General features: G+C 36.1%; 2 protein-coding genes across 2 annotated transcripts; one reads left to right on the top strand and one right to left on the bottom strand.

Moving 5' to 3' along the window:
- Positions 1-1104: 1104 nt before the first annotated feature.
- LOC306885604 (lanosterol 14-alpha demethylase) lies at positions 1105-9183 on the bottom strand. Its single transcript, XM_079442249.1, has 10 exons — positions 8858-9183; positions 8464-8562; positions 6883-7059; positions 6620-6746; positions 5159-5333; positions 4958-5077; positions 3736-3931; positions 2194-2289; positions 1945-2113; positions 1105-1651 (listed from the first exon to the last, which is right to left on the bottom strand). Exons 1-10 carry the CDS (start codon positions 8996-8998, stop codon positions 1470-1472), a joined length of 1482 nt encoding a protein of 493 aa, XP_079298375.1. The 5' UTR covers positions 8999-9183; the 3' UTR covers positions 1105-1469.
- A 949-nt stretch (positions 9184-10132) lies between these two features.
- On the top strand, positions 10133-16538 carry LOC306885497 (nucleoporin NUP42-like). Its single transcript, XM_079442069.1, has 7 exons — positions 10133-10350; positions 11329-11569; positions 13527-13615; positions 13803-13879; positions 14663-14749; positions 14824-14941; positions 15869-16538. The coding sequence occupies exons 1-7, from the start codon at positions 10230-10232 to the stop codon at positions 16303-16305; spliced, it is 1170 nt and encodes a 389-aa protein (XP_079298195.1). The 5' UTR covers positions 10133-10229; the 3' UTR covers positions 16306-16538.
- The last annotated feature ends 680 nt before the right edge of the window (positions 16539-17218 follow it).

Below are 17218 nucleotides of genomic sequence, written 5' to 3'. Positions count from 1 at the left end.
TTTGGTTTTCAGCATAGCAGTTAAAAATACTATAACAATACTATAAAAATGATTCAAGAAGGGAGATAAATCTGATCTAAAGTATTGGCACCCTTTGTCCTTATTGGGCACTGATGTGAAGATATTGTCAAAAGCCATTTGTTTCAGACTCCATCCCAGTATGGTAAGCTGAATTGGGAACGAACAGATATGTGGGATAAAAGGTAGATCCTCACACAAGAATTTATCATTAATAAGAGACACCTTCCTTTACATACAAGATCGTAAACTACCTTTATGTGTCGCGGGGTTGGATTTAGGAAAGGCTTTTGATAGCGTAGACCACCTTTTTTCACGTTAGTTATGGGTTTGGCGAGTCAATTCTCAGATGGATCAGTTTATTATACCCTGGATGTCGGTGAATGGTCATCTATCTCCACCTGTTATGGTCCACTCAGGAGTGAGACGGGGATGTGGTTTATCCCTCCGCTATAGAACCGTGAGCTCTGAATTGAAAGGATTATTAATACCAGGAGCATCTTGGTCTAATATTCAGATTGGGAGTTTAAACAGACAGTTAATAGAGGAAAAGCTCTCCCCAGCTGTATTTAAAATGACTCCTGTAGGTCGTCTCGTTGAATCAGAATGTATTATGGTTTGGAGGAATGTGAATGATTTTACTGTTTACCCTCCCGGGAAGGGTTGTTCTCGTCTTTCTTTGTGTCTTAGAGCAAACTGTGGAGAAGAAGAGACCATTTGTTTGTGGGATTGTGCTTATGTTTGGGTTTCTATGCGAGTATGGTTACATCATTTGTACAGAATCCCAAGTGAAGGAGATATTTGGTACGGAGAATTAGAAAAGGAGTATTTTAAGAGTTATGGAACATACCAGATATCCCGCCTTTCAATATGGTTTGAAAGATTGGTTAATTCTTTGAAATATGTGTGAAGGACAAAGGGTAACAGATTAGTTTAATTATATGATATGTATTTAAGAAATAATGTATTTGTCCCTGTAATGTGCAAAGAAGTTATATAACTAAAGCCAAACCAAAAGCTCTTCTTCATCAGCGTACGAAGACAACGACCTTTAAAATCCATTCAGTGACAAATCCACAGCAGTCTGACATTTCTATATGATTTTAATGTTAAAAACCTTTCATGCATTACAGATTTGTGTTTTCTGGGAAAAAACTAAAATAGAAATCTGTGCAATCATATAAAAATATTTTCATGGTTTGCTGGTAGCAGAAGAAAGGCTACAGGCGGGTGATTTTGACTCTTGGATTGGGGTGTGTTGGTAATCCGAGCAATACGGGTCACTTTGGGTAAAAATAAAACGTCTTTTAAATAACAAACGCACAAGATGTTGAAGATCTGAGTCTCTCATTTGACGTCAGATGAATTGAGTCACTAATGAAGCTGATGCATGTTAAACAGCTCTTGATAGCTGCATTAGTTGAAGATGAATTATGAGGAACAGCTTCCCATCACTGCGTCTTCCTCCGTGTGTATCTGATGATGGGGTTGTGTGGCGTGTGGATCATGGTGGTGTAGTTCACGGGGGGAAAGTGTCCATCCACCAGCTGGAAGTCATACAGCCTCAGCATAGTCGACCAGATGGTTTTAATCTGAACGTAGGCGAAGTTTTCTCCAATACAGCGGTGACGACCTGTCGAAGATCGACCGATAAAGACCAGAAACATCATGTCGGGCGAACCTTAAAATGAACTTTTTTAAACAATATGTGACCCTGGAGCACAAAACCAGTCATAAGGGTCAATTTTTCAAAATTGAGATTTGTACAGAATAAATCATCTTTCCATTGATGTATGGTTTGTTAGGATAGGACAATATTTGGCTGAGATACAACTATTTGAAAATTCAACGTGCAAAAATTTCGGACTGCGTGTGTAATGACCTCAAAACTCTGGTTTTGATTTCACGAGGTCTGAACAAACTCACCCGCTCCGAAGGGGATGTAAGCGAACTTCTCTCCGGCGGCGGGGTTGTCATGCAGGTATCGGTCAGGGTTGAAGTCCAGCCGCTCCGCCCAGGTGTCCTGCAGACGGTGGTTGACCGTCGGAGACACACACACCTGGTGCCCCGGAGGGATGGTGTATTCTCCCACTCTCTGTTGAGCAAACACAGACACATGATCAGATGGCTTTAATATCAGTAACGTAGCCGGGTTTGATTTAGACCCTTTAGTACCTGAGGCGTCTTGGCCATCCTCATCATGGTCATTATTGGTGGTCTTAGTCTTAGCGTCTCCTTCAGACAGCGATCCAGCAAACTCAAGTCCTTAAGCTGCGTCAGACGCCAAAACAGTTCTTTAGTGTCAGGATCAATGATGTGACATTCAGTGTATTCTTAAAAAAGGCATTCAAAATTACATTCATATATTTATATATATATAGCTATTAGCTACTTGAATAGCATGCTTTAAAATTCTGAATAAAAAGTGTAAATGTTTTTCCTTTTACTTGGTTTAGCATGGTGCTGGCAACACTAAGATCATGGGTTCGATTCCCAGAGAATGCACGAACTGATCAAATATAAACCTTAAATGCAATGTATGTCGCTTTGGATAAAAACATATGCCATTAAACGTATGAAAGTACTGATTTATAAGATTTATTTTGACCTTTTTTTAAGTTTAGGATGTCAAATGTCATGTGGTCTGAAAAGTTAATGAGAATTATGAAATAAATATTCATAACATTAAAAAAAATTACTTTGAAACATATATTTAAATAATGTCATTTATTTATTTGTCTGTTTATTTTAATAGTCAAATGTTAGATTTACATCTTAAATGTATTTTTCGTATCATTAATATACTATTATAGCTTTTGTTAATATTTTGAATCAGTTTTTAATTTTAGTTAAAGTTTTATTTTATTTCTTTATTTTTATATGTATCTTTTTTATTTTAATTTTAAAAATACAGCTATACTTTATTTTTATTTTAGTTTTAGTACTTAAGCACTTCAAACTAAACAAACTGAGAAATGTGCTGTTTTCTTTGACATCTACTGAAATAAAATGAGTATAATTTTATTCATTATTTTTATAATTAATTTATTTGTTTTAATTGTTAAATGTTAGATTTAAATCTTAAGTGTATCTTTTAGTATTATTATACTATTACAACTTTTGTTAATATTTTAAATGAGATTTTATTTTTATATTATAATTTAATTAAATTTTTTGTGTGTTTGACAAGTTAATAATAATTAAATCTTTAATTCATTATTTTTAAAAATTATTTATTTGTTTGTTTTAATTGTTAAAGTAAACAAAATCTATCTTTTAGTATCATTAATATACTATTACAGCTTTTGTTAATATTTTAAATTAGATTTTATTTATTTTATGTTTGACATTTTATCTTTTATTTCAGTTAATAATTATTTAATTAATTAAAAATAAAGTTATTAATTTGAATTGAATTAACAAATGTTTTTTAATAGTTTTAGTTTCAGTTAAAAGTAATGATTCCAGGGGGCAGATTTTTAACAGTGATTTAGATTTTGAATGTTTTCAGACGCACAGCAGCTTTGAAACGGCATAAATAGTGTTTCTTTCCAATGCAAACCCCATCACAATAATGCAGGCATTCACTGGACATTCATTCTTGATGCCCGTCACAGAGAAGGACTTACACACTGAAGTTTAGAGATCTGCTGTGCACTAGTGCTAGTGATGACTGATGAACTAACAGCACTGAAGGAGCTGATGTGGATGAGTCACCTGCTCGTAGTGCAGAGGAGGCAGGTGTTCTCCACACACGGTTTTCTGTTCGCTGTAGCAGCGCTCCTGCAGCGCTCTGTCCCGCGCCAGAAAGAAGCCCATCCATGCGCTGGTGGTGGAGGACGTGTGCTGTCCCGCTAACAGCAGGCCGATCAGCATCCCGGCGATCTCGTCATCATTCAGAGGACGGCCGTCCCTGCAGCGCACAGAGATACCACTCACTCACTCACTCACTCACCCATGCATTGATTCGACTTCATCACTGTATACTTGAAATCTTAGTATGTAATCATGTGCTTTTGTTCCCAGATGCACTGCATGATGGCATTGTCTTTATAGATGTTTAGCACACATGCTCCAGCTAATGTGTTGTTATATACAGATCTGTACGGCATTTAGTTGAAGTCTGAATTTCAATCCGGACCCGAGTAGGACAGTCAAATTTTAGGATGAACCTGAAAAAAGCTCAACAACAGCTTGCTAAACTCAAAGACAGAGAGTGTTTGTGCATGTGTGCAACATGTCAATTAGTGTGCATGATAATTTATAGTTATATATTAATAATTACAATTATATTAATGTTACAATTATAATATTATAAATTATTATATATTTTGTAAATTATTATAAATATTAAAATAAATTATATTATTAAATAAGCATATAAACATGCATGTGTGCGACATAGCAAAGATTATTATAAATTAAATATTTGTATTTGTATTATAAATGAGTAATTGTGCAATTTGTATTGCAAAACAACTATAATATTATTATTTTTATATTTATCAATTATTTTGACCTTTTTAAAAAAATATTTGTAAATAAAAATTTATTTTAAATACATTATATTATTTTTTTTAAATATATAAACATATTAATAATTATTTTATTATATAAACACGTTTGTGTATGTGTGCAACATGGACATGAGTGTTATGTTAAATAAAATAATTATATTTTTATGAATTATGCTAAAAAATAACGATGTTTTATATTTATTCTTTACAATAAATTATAAATCAAACTAATTTAATATATTTTAAAAGCATTATTTTAAAATGTGAATTATAGTTATTATAATAAATTATATATATTACATATTTTTTCCTTGCATAAACTTGATTGTAAAATGTTTGATTGCGAATCCAAGGTTATAAATGGACAAACTGACCCAGCTCTGTAAAGTTTAAATGATCCAGAATCACAGTCAGTGACGTACTTATATGTGGCGTCTATGAGCGTCTGCAGGAAATCATCGTTTTTCTCTGTGGCTTCTCTTCGCTTCTTGATGACGTTGTAGAAGATTTTCTTGATCTCTAAATGTGCGCGATCCCTCCGTCTGAAAACAAAGCACAGAAACACAGCGTCACGTGAAATCCTCGGCTCTCCTGGTGTTAATTCTGTGATGATGCTGTGATACCTAAAGCTGGGCAGCGGCAGCCATCCGGGCAGAAGCCAGGCGGCGTGAGTGAAGCCTCCGTCCAGATCGGCGTAAAGCTGAGCCACTCTCTCGTCTAACATCCCGCGGATCTCACAGCCGTGAAGACAGCGGCTCGCCGTCAGGATGATCAGCTCAGACAGCGCTTCGAACAGATCTGACAAGAGAAACATTCGCATCAAGTCATGCTTTCTGGGTGTTAAAATTCTTCTATGACTAATTGCTGAAGATGTGCTCATTCAAGATTAGGATGAGTGTGTTTCTTCATCAGGTTTGTAGAAATGTGTCTCAGCAATGGATGCTCTGCAGTGAATGGGTGCCGTCAGAATGAGAGTCCAAACAGCTGATAAAAACATCACAATAATCCACACCACTCCAGTCCATCAGTTAACATCTGGAGAAGACTAAAGCTGAAACAAATCCAGCATTAAGATGTTTTTAACTAAAATACCATAGAGTCCATAATCCATAATAACGCTTCCTCCAGAGAAAAAGTCCATCTCCTATTATCTCTCATATCAAAAAGACACAAAAAGAACGGCAAAAATTGGTCAAAACCCACCTTTCAAACTACTAAATGCAGCCAAAGTAGCCATGCATCAAATACAAAAGCACGCTTCAGTACAAAAACAAAGTAGAAATACATTAAACACAAAAGCATGCTACAAAGAAGCAAAAGTAGCAATGCATAAATATTACAAAGCATTCTACAAAACAAAAATAGCAGTCCAACCAAAAACATTAAACAAGAAAGCATGCTACAAAATACCAACATAGCTCTTTAAACAAAAGGTGGTTCATATCCCGGACGAGCCCCCAATTAATGCTACGACCCTGTTTAGGGACCAACATAAGAAAGACATTCTAAAACAACAAATACCACTATGGCCACGGCAAAAAGTTGAAGTTTTATTATACAGGTAAAATAAGAAAATAATAGAAAAAACAAGAAATGTATTTAAACATAACTAAGGACTGGTGAGCGAACTAATTTAAACGGCAACTTACTCGACTAAAGAAAACTTCCTATCTCCCGAGGCAGAACGACTCACCCGAGGTCGACTCACTTACCTATGCTTTCTATGTACTCTGTGGTAACTGAACAAGCAATCACTCACCATCCTAAACAATGCTGGATGTGTTTCAGCTTTTGTCTTCTCCAGATGTTAACTGATGGACTGGATTATTGTGATGTTTTTATCAGCTGGACTCTCATTCTGACGGCACCCATTCACTGCAGAGCATCCATTGCTGAGACATTTATCCAAATCTGATGAAGAAACAAACTCATCCTGATCTTGGATGCCCTGAGAGTGTGCACATTTTAATTTTTGGCTGAACTGTTCTTTTAATACATGTTTGTGCTCTTATTGTGAACGATTCATCAATGCATGTTACTCTGAAGAGAAATCTGATGCATGTAGAATGAATCCATCTCCTTACTTCTCTCTCCACTGTCTCCCCATCGTTTCAAATAGTCTATAGTTTCCTCTTCGATTATTTCAATATGTCGTTTGAACTGTGCGATGTTCAGCCCCGTCTTCAGCATTTTCTTCTGCTCCAGGAAAAGCTGTGAATGAACAAACACAAATCAAATCAACACTCCATGCAAGACGAAAGAGAAATGCAGCTGTTTGGGGTTTAAAACAAAGACATATTAACCACAAAACAGCAGTCAAGACCTAAAAACAGGTGCGTGATCTTACAGGATTGGGCACGTCGTACGCGACACCCTTTCCGAACACCGGTGTGGTGAGGCGCGCATACACGTCCTCCGCGTTCAGATCTTCGTTCTTGCTGTTGAACATGAGCGCAGCTGCGTCGCTGCCCAGCAGATACGTGAAGGTTTTCCCAACCATAGTGAAGCTGACCACAGGCCCGTACTACAAAACAACCACAACAACATCATCATGAGCTCAGATCAGCGGCCTGTTGTTCTAAACCTCTGTCTGAATGCTTTAAAGGGATAGTTCTCCCAAAACTGTCATTAATTACTCACCCTCATGTTGTTCCAAACCCATAACACCTCTGTTCATCTTCAGAACACAAAGTAAGACATTTCTGATGATCAGTGTTGGGTAAGTTACTCTAAAGAAGTAATTCATTACTAGTTACTAATCACATCTTCAACAGTGTAATTAGATTACTCTACAAATTACTCTCTCCAAAAAGTATTTATTACTAATTACTTTCTAAATCCTATATCAACCTTGACAAGTTAATGATACAAGGATAGACATGAAATTGTTCTTTTAATTCTTTCTAAGTAACTTCATTAAATATTCTGGTCACGCTTTAGATTAGAGTCTAATTCTCACTATTAACTAACTATTAACTATGACTTCTGCCTCAAAATACTCCTAATTACTGCTTATTAATACTTAGTAAAGTAGTTGTAAAGTTTAAGAATTGGGTAGGATTAAGGATTTATAATAAGACATTAATATGCTTTTTTAAATAATAATAAACAGCCAATATCCAGTAATATTCATGTTAATAAACAACTAGTTAATAGTGAGACTGTTAACAATATTCTTATTAACTCACCAACGTATTTAAAGTGAGAAGGGTACATAAAAAGCATGCATTTTAAGGTTAGACTTTAAATTTTGATGTTAAATCCACTATTGTATTGTGTATAAATCTTCTACAGTCTACTGTATATACAGTATTAATTAAATTACAGAAAAATAAGAGTTATGCCTTACTTTACTTCTTCAAGGGAAAAGTCATTAAATTACAGTAACTAATTACTTAGGAACTAGTTAGAGCCAACACTGCTGATGAAATCCGAGAGCTTTCTGATCCTCCCATAGACAGCAACAACACTGAAATGTTCCCAGATCCAGAAACTGGAGAGTATTATGTGCGCACTTTCCCCAGAATGTAATCTACATAATCAACATTGTTTACGTTCTGGAGAAAACGCACGCCAAAATGGTGGAAGACGGTAACTCGGGGAGAAGAATTGTTGAATAAAGTGTTATTTTTGCTTTCTTTGTGCACAAAAAGTATTCTCGTAGCTTCACAAATCTGATGATGAGCCACTAAAGACTGTTTTAGCGATGTCCTTGTTACGGTTCTGGACCTGAGAACATTACAGTTGTGTTGCTGTCTATGGAGGGTCAGAGAGCTCTCGGATTTCATCAAAAATATCCTAATTTGTGTTCTGAAGATAAACAAAGGTCTTACGGGTTTGGAACGACGTGAGGGTGCGTAATTAATGACACAATTTAAATTTTTGGGTGAACTGTCCCTTTAAGACAGGTGGTTCTGATGATGCTCACCTTCTCGTAGGCCCGCTCCAGAAACTCAATGGGACTCCTGCCGAAAGCCACCGCGTGACCGAGGAAGGGAATACTGGACGGGATATGAGGAGGATACTTCTGAGGAAACCAGAGGAAATCAAATTAATGTTTAGAAGTGACATACAGAGAGATTGGATAGCACAATAGATATGCCGATATTTATATGTAAAGCCTTTATCGCTCGATTCCGATATTGGTCCGATAATATCGTACAGATAGACAGATAACTTTAATTACACGATGCATTACCCAGCACTCTTAATGGAGTTAAATGACCCCAACATTAGAGATAATTACACATGCATGCAGTTTAAAATGTTTCCAGGCAGATTTGAAAGCAGTGCATGATATTGAGCTGATCCTGTGCTCTCACCTGATCTCCAGTGTGAGTCTGCTGCTGTCTGAACAGGAGTTTGCTCAGGTATCCCAGAGTGAGAGTGAACACAGAAGCGGCGAGCAGCACTGAGGTCAGACTCATGTTCATCAGCTGACCGCTCACCTCCAGGATCGGCATCTCACGTAGATTTACTCCACAGCACGGGACAGCAAATCAGATGATTTTAATAAAGCATGCACAGATGTGAAGAGCTTATGAAGATGTTGGTGAAGTCCTAGAGAGCTGGCATCCAACTGGCATCTCTCCGATATCGCTATAAACTTTATTATCTGCCAGTCTCTGCTCAGCCCAGGTCCCGCCCCCGCCTGATGTGAGCAGGCCGCTCATTGGTCGTCTGGGTGTGTCCATCAAGTAAGTCCATGCTCCGCTTCTGCCGTCTCGCACGCTGATTGGCGGAACTGATGTCTGCTTATATGATGTCACCTGCCCAGTTTTGCGTGCAAGTGTTTGAAGACGCCGGCTTTTCTCTCACGTACACTTAATTAATATACACTTTATTAATATACACTTTATTAATAGGGAAGTGCGTTACATATTGATTACATATTGAATCCGTTTTCTAAATATATTATTTTGTACCAAATCTCTTAAAATTTCACTGACGATAAAATGTTACAGGTGGAAACATTACAATTGTGTTTATTGCTGCAGTTGAAAGGAGCTCAAGCGAGAACATTTTTATAGCTTTAACTTTCTTCAAAATGTGTGAAAGTGATAAATTGCGTAATTTATAATTAAGTCGCACTACTATTTCAATTGAAAACTCATACAGATCTAAAACAAATTCATGTTAGTGTTTATATAATTAAAAAATTATATAAATATTAGCACTGTGTCCTATCTATATCATTAATGTGCCACATTTGGAGTGCTGTCAAACGATTAATCGCATCAAAATAAGTTTTTGTTCACATAATATATATGTGTATTGCGAATATTTATTATAAATACGCAAACATGCATACATATATATATACATATATGCATGTAAACAAAAATCATTTGACAGCACTAATAAACAGCCTAATTATGTATATGTATGTATTATATTATTTATTTATTTATATCTCCAAAGACAGAAAACCACACACTAATTAAATCAATCCACTTGAAGACCGATCGAGTCCTTGATTAGATCTATATTCATATATAAATGTTTTAACAGCTCAAACTCAGTTTAAAGATCTGCGACAGGCGCCGCTTCGAGACTTTTATTTTGAAACTATTTGTTTACGTCCGACTGTGCGTCTTACGTCACGCCGGCGCCCGTCGTTTGAGAAGCAGCGTCACACACTCCGCACCAGAAACAGCACATTATTTGTGTTATTTATGTTTATAAAGTTAAAAAATGACGGTGTGCAGCTTCTTTCTTCAAGGTCGCTGTAGATACGGAGAAAAGTGCTGGAATGAACATCCGAGAGAAGGAAGAGGAGCAGATTACAGAGGAAACCAGCAGCCCAACAGAGGAGGTCAAACACACACTTATATATTTAACTACATTATTATAGAAAAATAGCATCAAAAACAGCCTGATTCAAAACAGTTACCTGTTTTAGACACTATCATGCTGGTAACTGCTGTGGAAAAGAAGTGTGCTTAATTGTAGTGTACTTAAAATGAATGTCTTTTAAGGCTACTTAAGTGTACTTAAAGATAGTGCACTGTGTAATAATGTCAAATGAAAAGCTTTACTTTAAAATGTTTAAAATCACTTATTTTGATGTGTTGACTCACATAATAAATATTAGTATAGCACAAGTATAATGCATATTATTATTAGTAGTGTGTTAATCAACACAAGTGTACTTAAGTACATTACAATTTTAACTTTTGTGTGTTTTTCAACATTACATTTAAAGTAAATATATTGTAAGTGTACTAAACTGCAAATTTACAAATTCCATTCCATCATTTCAAATGTGTTACCATGAATATGTTTTAATACAAGTTTCAAAGTATTAAAAATAAAAACTTTAAACAAATTTCAAACACCTAGTAATTATAAAATTACATTTAAATGTATTTAAGTCCTGCTTTAATGACCTAAAGCACTCTTTAAGTTCAACTAACTGCATTTAATATGAATTGTATAATATGAATTTAAAATTATATTCAGTTTGCACTTAAGTATATTATGCTAAAATACATTAATTCTGTTAAAAGTACTCTTTTAAAAGTATGCTAATGCATTTTCACAGGGGACTGCTATAATATTGTTAGAATGACTCTTTATATACTGTGGTCTATATGTATAAATACTATGGTCTGTGTGACCTCCACATGTTGTAGTCTGCAAATAAGCACTATTTATGTCTATAAACATGATTTTATATGTCAGAAGGTTTTTAAAAGTGTGTCCAAATGTTTACTGCTAGTAGAAGAGAGAAGTATTAGTACACACTGAGCTCCAGCAGCTGTGATTGAGTCGTGTTGTTGGTGTTTCTCAGGCTTTGGGAACCGTGTGTGGATAAACCCGGCTCAGCGCACCGGAGGCGATTATGTCCAGCCGCCCTCGTTCTCTCGCGGCGGGAATAACGACTGGAGCCGAGGAGGAGGAGGAGGAGGAGGAGGAGGAGCGCCACAAAACATCAAGAGCTCTGACTTCAGCTTCAGCAGCCAGAACAGATTCTCAGCGCTCGCCTCGAACAGTCACGCAGATAAAGGAGAACAGAACTCAGTGGATGATGTGTAAGTGCACTTTAACTTCACTTTATTGTCTCTTCTTAGTCACCTTATGTTTATAAATTTGTGTAATAGTTCTTAAGTCGGTCCCCACTATCCTGCTGCACATGTGTGATCACGCCTGGAGCACAGAAGCAGTCATGAGTAACACAGGTATATTTGTAGAAATAGACAACAATACACTGTATGGGTCAAAATTATACATTTCTCTTTTATGCCAATTTGGATATTAAGCAAAGATCATTTAGCAGAAGCTTTTATCTGAAAGCGAATATAACTTGTGTTTGTCTGTTTGCTGTTTTTAATTGTATTTATTATACTTGTATTTTTTAAATCGTTTTTGCCTTGTAAATATTCTAAATAAAAATATACTACTACTACTTTATCCAAAGGGGCTTACAAATGAGGACAATAGAATCAATCAAAACCAACAAAAGAGCAATATGACAAGTCTCAGTTAGCCTAACACACTACACTAGCAAGGTTTTTATATCATAAATAAAAATAAAACAAGTAGATAGAGAAAGCTAGTGTTAGAGGCTTTTTAATTAAAGAAAACGAATAGTGTTCGAGCATGAAGTGTTTTTTTTTTTAAATAATAAAAAAAAACAAATAGTTAAATAGAATTAGAATAGAGAGTGCTAGAGTTAAAGATGGAAGAGATGTGTTTTAGCTGATTCTTGACGATGGTTCAGGACTCAGTTGCTGGGATTGAGTCGTGCAGGAGGGAACAGTTCATGTAAAAGTCTGTGAAAGTGATCTTGTGCCTCTTTGGGATGAACAATAAAGCCATGTTCACTTGCAGAACACAAGCTTCTAGAGGCACGTAAAGCCGGGCTCGCACTGTGCGATTTTTAAAAAGTCCTTTAGGACTGTACTTGATGATCATGTCACAGTGGGATCTCAGACTGTACGACAGACAAGACCAGTTAAAAACAGGTGCGTGCAAGAAAACTTGTCTGGAGTTTTCCATTATCTACCCACACACGTCCAGTGACTGTGAACTGCATGCACGCGGGACGATATGTTAGCTATCATGAAAAGTATATGAACGGCGGCAATACCGGCGTATTTAAGAAGAATAGTGCAAGCAGCTCTACACCCCAACATGAAAACAGCGGCGCAACCTGTGCTTATTTAGAAAAGGCAACATATCAGATGAATTCTGTGAGCGCGGATAGAATAATTCTCTTGCTTTAATTCTGCTCATAGCTTGTCTTTAAATACCCCATCGTAGGGGTAGTCACACTGCAGGACTGTGCGCCAAATCTTCTGACACTGACAGAATTTCGTCAGAGGTCAAATTTGATCGTAACGGCCATTAATCGGCTGTCGTTGAACGTCACACCAGCGATCAAAGAGTACAGATTATAGGAATCTTTTAGGATTTTCAAAATTTGTCTCAGACGACCAAGTCATGCTCATTAAAGATGAATCTTGCTGCCGCGTTCTGGATTAATTGTACAGGTTTGATAGATCTGGCTGGAAGACCTGCTAAGAGAGCAATAGTCCAGTCTGGACCGAACCAGAGCTTGAACAAAGGAGTTATGAAGCATGTTCCCAAACAAAGGACCTGATCTTCTTGATGTTGAATAAAGCAAATATGCATACAGTTTTTGCTTCTTGCATATTTGTCACACTTAAAAGATTCAGATCATCAAACTAATTTTAATATTGCACAAAGATAATGCAAGTAAATACAAAATGCAGTTTTTAAATGATGATTTCATTTATTAAGGGAAAAAAGCTGTCCAAACCTGCCTGGCACTACGTGCAAAATTAATTGCCCCCCTCCTGTTAAATCACAAAAGACATATACATGTAAATATTTTCAAAATATATTTTGTATGTGTGTGTATTTAAATAAATATACACCCATATATTATGTAAAGAAAGACTTTTATTTTGTATGTGATTAATGGTTTAACAACACTAGTTTTATTGTCTTACACTTTTATTTCAGGGAGACAATCCAGAACGACATGGAGATCTGGCAGACTTCTGGGCAGTGGCCGTTTTCATGTTATTCTGCCCTCAAAGGCCAGATCTCAGGTGAGTTTAGATCTCAGACTCCGTCCTGATTATTTCAGCTGCTTGCGCTCTTTTGCCTTCAAAGCAAACAGCTGTGTAAACTCTCTCGTCGACATGAAGTGCTGTGCGCTGAATTCTTTTGGGAGTAAATAGAGGATTTTATCTTAGCGTTGTGTATATTTTGTGAATGTTATTGTGTGTTTTGCAGGGTTTGTTGAGGTGTCTCCCGAGGAGCTGAGGCTGGAATATTACACCGGCCGAGCGTCTGGTGATTTACAGGCTTACGTAAGACCACCACTTCATTTCTACAATGAAAGAGAAGATTAATAAGCAACATGCACATATGTAATAGTTAATATCAGGGTTTAAACTGAGATTTTACCTCACCAAGGCTGCATTTATATTATCACAAATACAGTAAAAATTGTGAAATATTATTGCGATTTAAAACAGCTGTTTTCTATGTGAATATATGTTAAAATGTAATTTATTTCTGTGATCTGCAGCTGTATTTCCAGCATCATTACTCCAGTCTTCAGTGTCACATGATCTTCAGAAATCATAATAATATACTGATTTACTGCTCAACAAACATCTCTGATTATTATCAATGTTGAAAACAGTTGTGCTGCACAATATTTCTGTGGAAATCATGATGCATTTTATTTTTCAGGATTCACAGATGAATAATAAGTTCAAAAGAACAGCATTTATTTGAAATAGAAATCTTTTGTAACCTTATAAATGTCTTTATTGACACTTTTGATCAATTTAATGCATCCTTGAAGAATAAAAATATTAATTTTTTTAAGAAAAATCTTACTGACTCCAAACCCAAATTAGCAAGTATTATTCCTACAATTTATTCTAAAATTATCATCATCATTTTGTTGTGATTATATTTTTTTGATTATTTTACTTCCTTTAATGTAAAGCACTTTGAATTACAGTGTGCTGTATAAATAAACTTGCCTTGCCTTGAAGCAGATTTCTGTTGCCGGTTATGTTGGCAGTAATGGTCGGTGCTGGGGTGATGTTTGTGAAAGCTCTGGATCTGTGGTGTTTCAGATGAGCTCAGTTCAGCAGCTGGTGAACCAGTGGAGCAGCAGAGTCCAGGAGCTGCGGACCATGAGCAGCTCCACTCGGATCAGCGTGGTAAGATGAAGCTGAGAGACCTTCACCAGCTGCTTCTGACCATGAGCCTTAAATCATGTGATTGATGTCCTCAGATCTCAGAGCTCAATAACCCCAGTTCACCAACATCAACACACGGGTTTGGGTCGACAGCATCAGGGTTTGGAGCCACATCTTCATCATCTTCATCATCTTCTGGCTTTGGAGCAGGAGGTTTGTTATCTGAATATAGTCAATCTGGATTCATGTTGAATTCTGAATTATTAACTGATGTCAACAAAGATTAATACATAAATATAAATAAATACAGGAATACTCAAAAATGTAGTAAAAAATAAATAAAAACATTATATATATAGATTTACACACACACACACATATATATATATATATCTCAGTCTTAAATCAAGGTCTGAAATGAACTCTCAGCAAATGCCAACTGGTAATTATCCAACATAATTCTGTTTTAGATTTAGTGAATTGTTCACTACCGAAATGTAAGTTCTGTAAGATTTTTTAAATGTTTTTTTTTTTTTAAGATGTCAGTAATAATCTAATTAAAAAGCTATTTTTAATAATCAATTTAAAATAACTGTCTTCTATGTGAATGTTTTAATATGTAATTGAACATGAATAAATGTAGGAATACTCAAGATATAGTTAGAATAAACAAAAATATTAGAAAAATAAATTAAAAAGAAAAATATGAATAAATACATCTTGTATCGAATGTATTTCTTATTGTTAATGTATTAACTAATGTTAACTGATGGGGCCTTATTGTAAAGTGTTACCAAAATTGTAAATATTTTATATATTGTTTTTGTATTTATTGTTTGGTAAATGTTGAATCTGCCACATAATAGCTGAAATTGCAAAACATTTAAATAAACCCAGGGTTATTATAGTTAACTAAAACTAGAAATAAAACCCTTAACATTGTGTGTGTGTCTATATAGCTTTATTAATTTTTTGTGCACACACAAAAATGACTAACACAACTAAATTTTTACCTGTTCAATAACATATTAATAAGATATATTGTATAAATAACATTAATACAACCAGCCAACTCTTGTTATAATGGGAACTCCACATTTGTGTGAGGTTTTGACATGAATTGTTCTGTTGTTTCCTCAGGGTTCGGTTCAGGATCGCAGAGCAGTAGCAGCTTCAGCTTTGCCCCGTCCCAAACGGGCTTTGGAGCATCAAATACCCAGCAGGCCTCTGGGTTCGGCAGCGCTGCGTTATTCACTCAGCCCTCGTCAGGTTTCGGCGCTCCGTCTGCAGCCTCCTTTTCATTCGCTCCTTCAGCCGCAGAAGACAAACCCAGCTCTGCGTCTGCGTTCAGCTTCAAGCCGTCTTCAGGGGGTCTGGGCACCGGGTTTGGGTCCTCGGCGCCGGCCGACAGCAGTGGGTTGGGTCAGAGCGGCGCTAGCGCTGGTCATTCTGCGGACAGTCTGTTCACGGCCCAAAGTGACCTGACCGCTGAAGAACTGAAGGAGTTTGCAGCTAAACGCTTCACGCTGGGACAGATCCCTCTCAAACCGCCTCCTGCTGACCTCCTCGTGGTCTAACGTGGGGTTTCTCTTCTTAATGTTATATTATTAAACACATTTATGGACTAAGACGGTGTGTTTCTGTGCTTTAGGAGACTGTACTGTGAGTAGGCCCACATTCACATCCAGCTGCATGCACAAATACATACTGAGGTGGTACAGTGTTACCACGGTACAGCGTGGTATCTGATGATAAAATCAGTGACTAAGTCAAATAATTATTGCAAATAAAATTTTATCTAACAATTCACTATAAACTGCATTCAATCCACTATTGAAATCTGTTAAGTGCTTTGAAGTCACCTTAGCAAACACTTTCCCAAACGGTGAGGTAAGAGTATGGGGAGACGTCCGGCTGATTAGCTGCTGTAGGGAAATAACGAGAAGAATAACAACTGTTTGCATTACAAACCACTGTGTTCATAATTAATGCACTAAAATAATATGACACCAGAACAAGCAGTGTTGTACAGCTAAAGATAACCGGAAGCACATGAGACACACAACATTCAGCCCATTTATAAATGAAGAATACGATGGCCTAGCAAACTCCTAGAATACTTCAGCAGTGTCTTATAGCAATACCAAAGCAAACACCTACAGGTATCATTTACATATATTTATTAATAATTTGATTTTTTTTTTAAGTAATTTTGTGTGCATTTTTCATTTTTAGTAGGTTTGTTTTTTTATGTAAATATAATTTTATTGATTTTTTTTATTTGTTTTAGTACATCAAGGTAAACTAAATTAGGTGTTTCTAGAAGAAGAAGTATGATACTATGTAGAATCATTCAATACTTTATATAAAGTATCAATACCATGGTATAGTACCAATAACCTATAATATTATAGAGCGTTTTAATAATATTAATATATATAAAATTAACGTTACACGAATTTGATTTAAACATGCAATCCGTCCCGACAG

Source organism: Barbus barbus (assembly GCF_936440315.1).
Source record: "Barbus barbus genome assembly, chromosome: 19".
NCBI lineage: Eukaryota > Metazoa > Chordata > Actinopteri > Cypriniformes > Cyprinidae > Barbus > Barbus barbus.
This window is presented reverse-complemented; position numbering and strand designations above follow the sequence as displayed.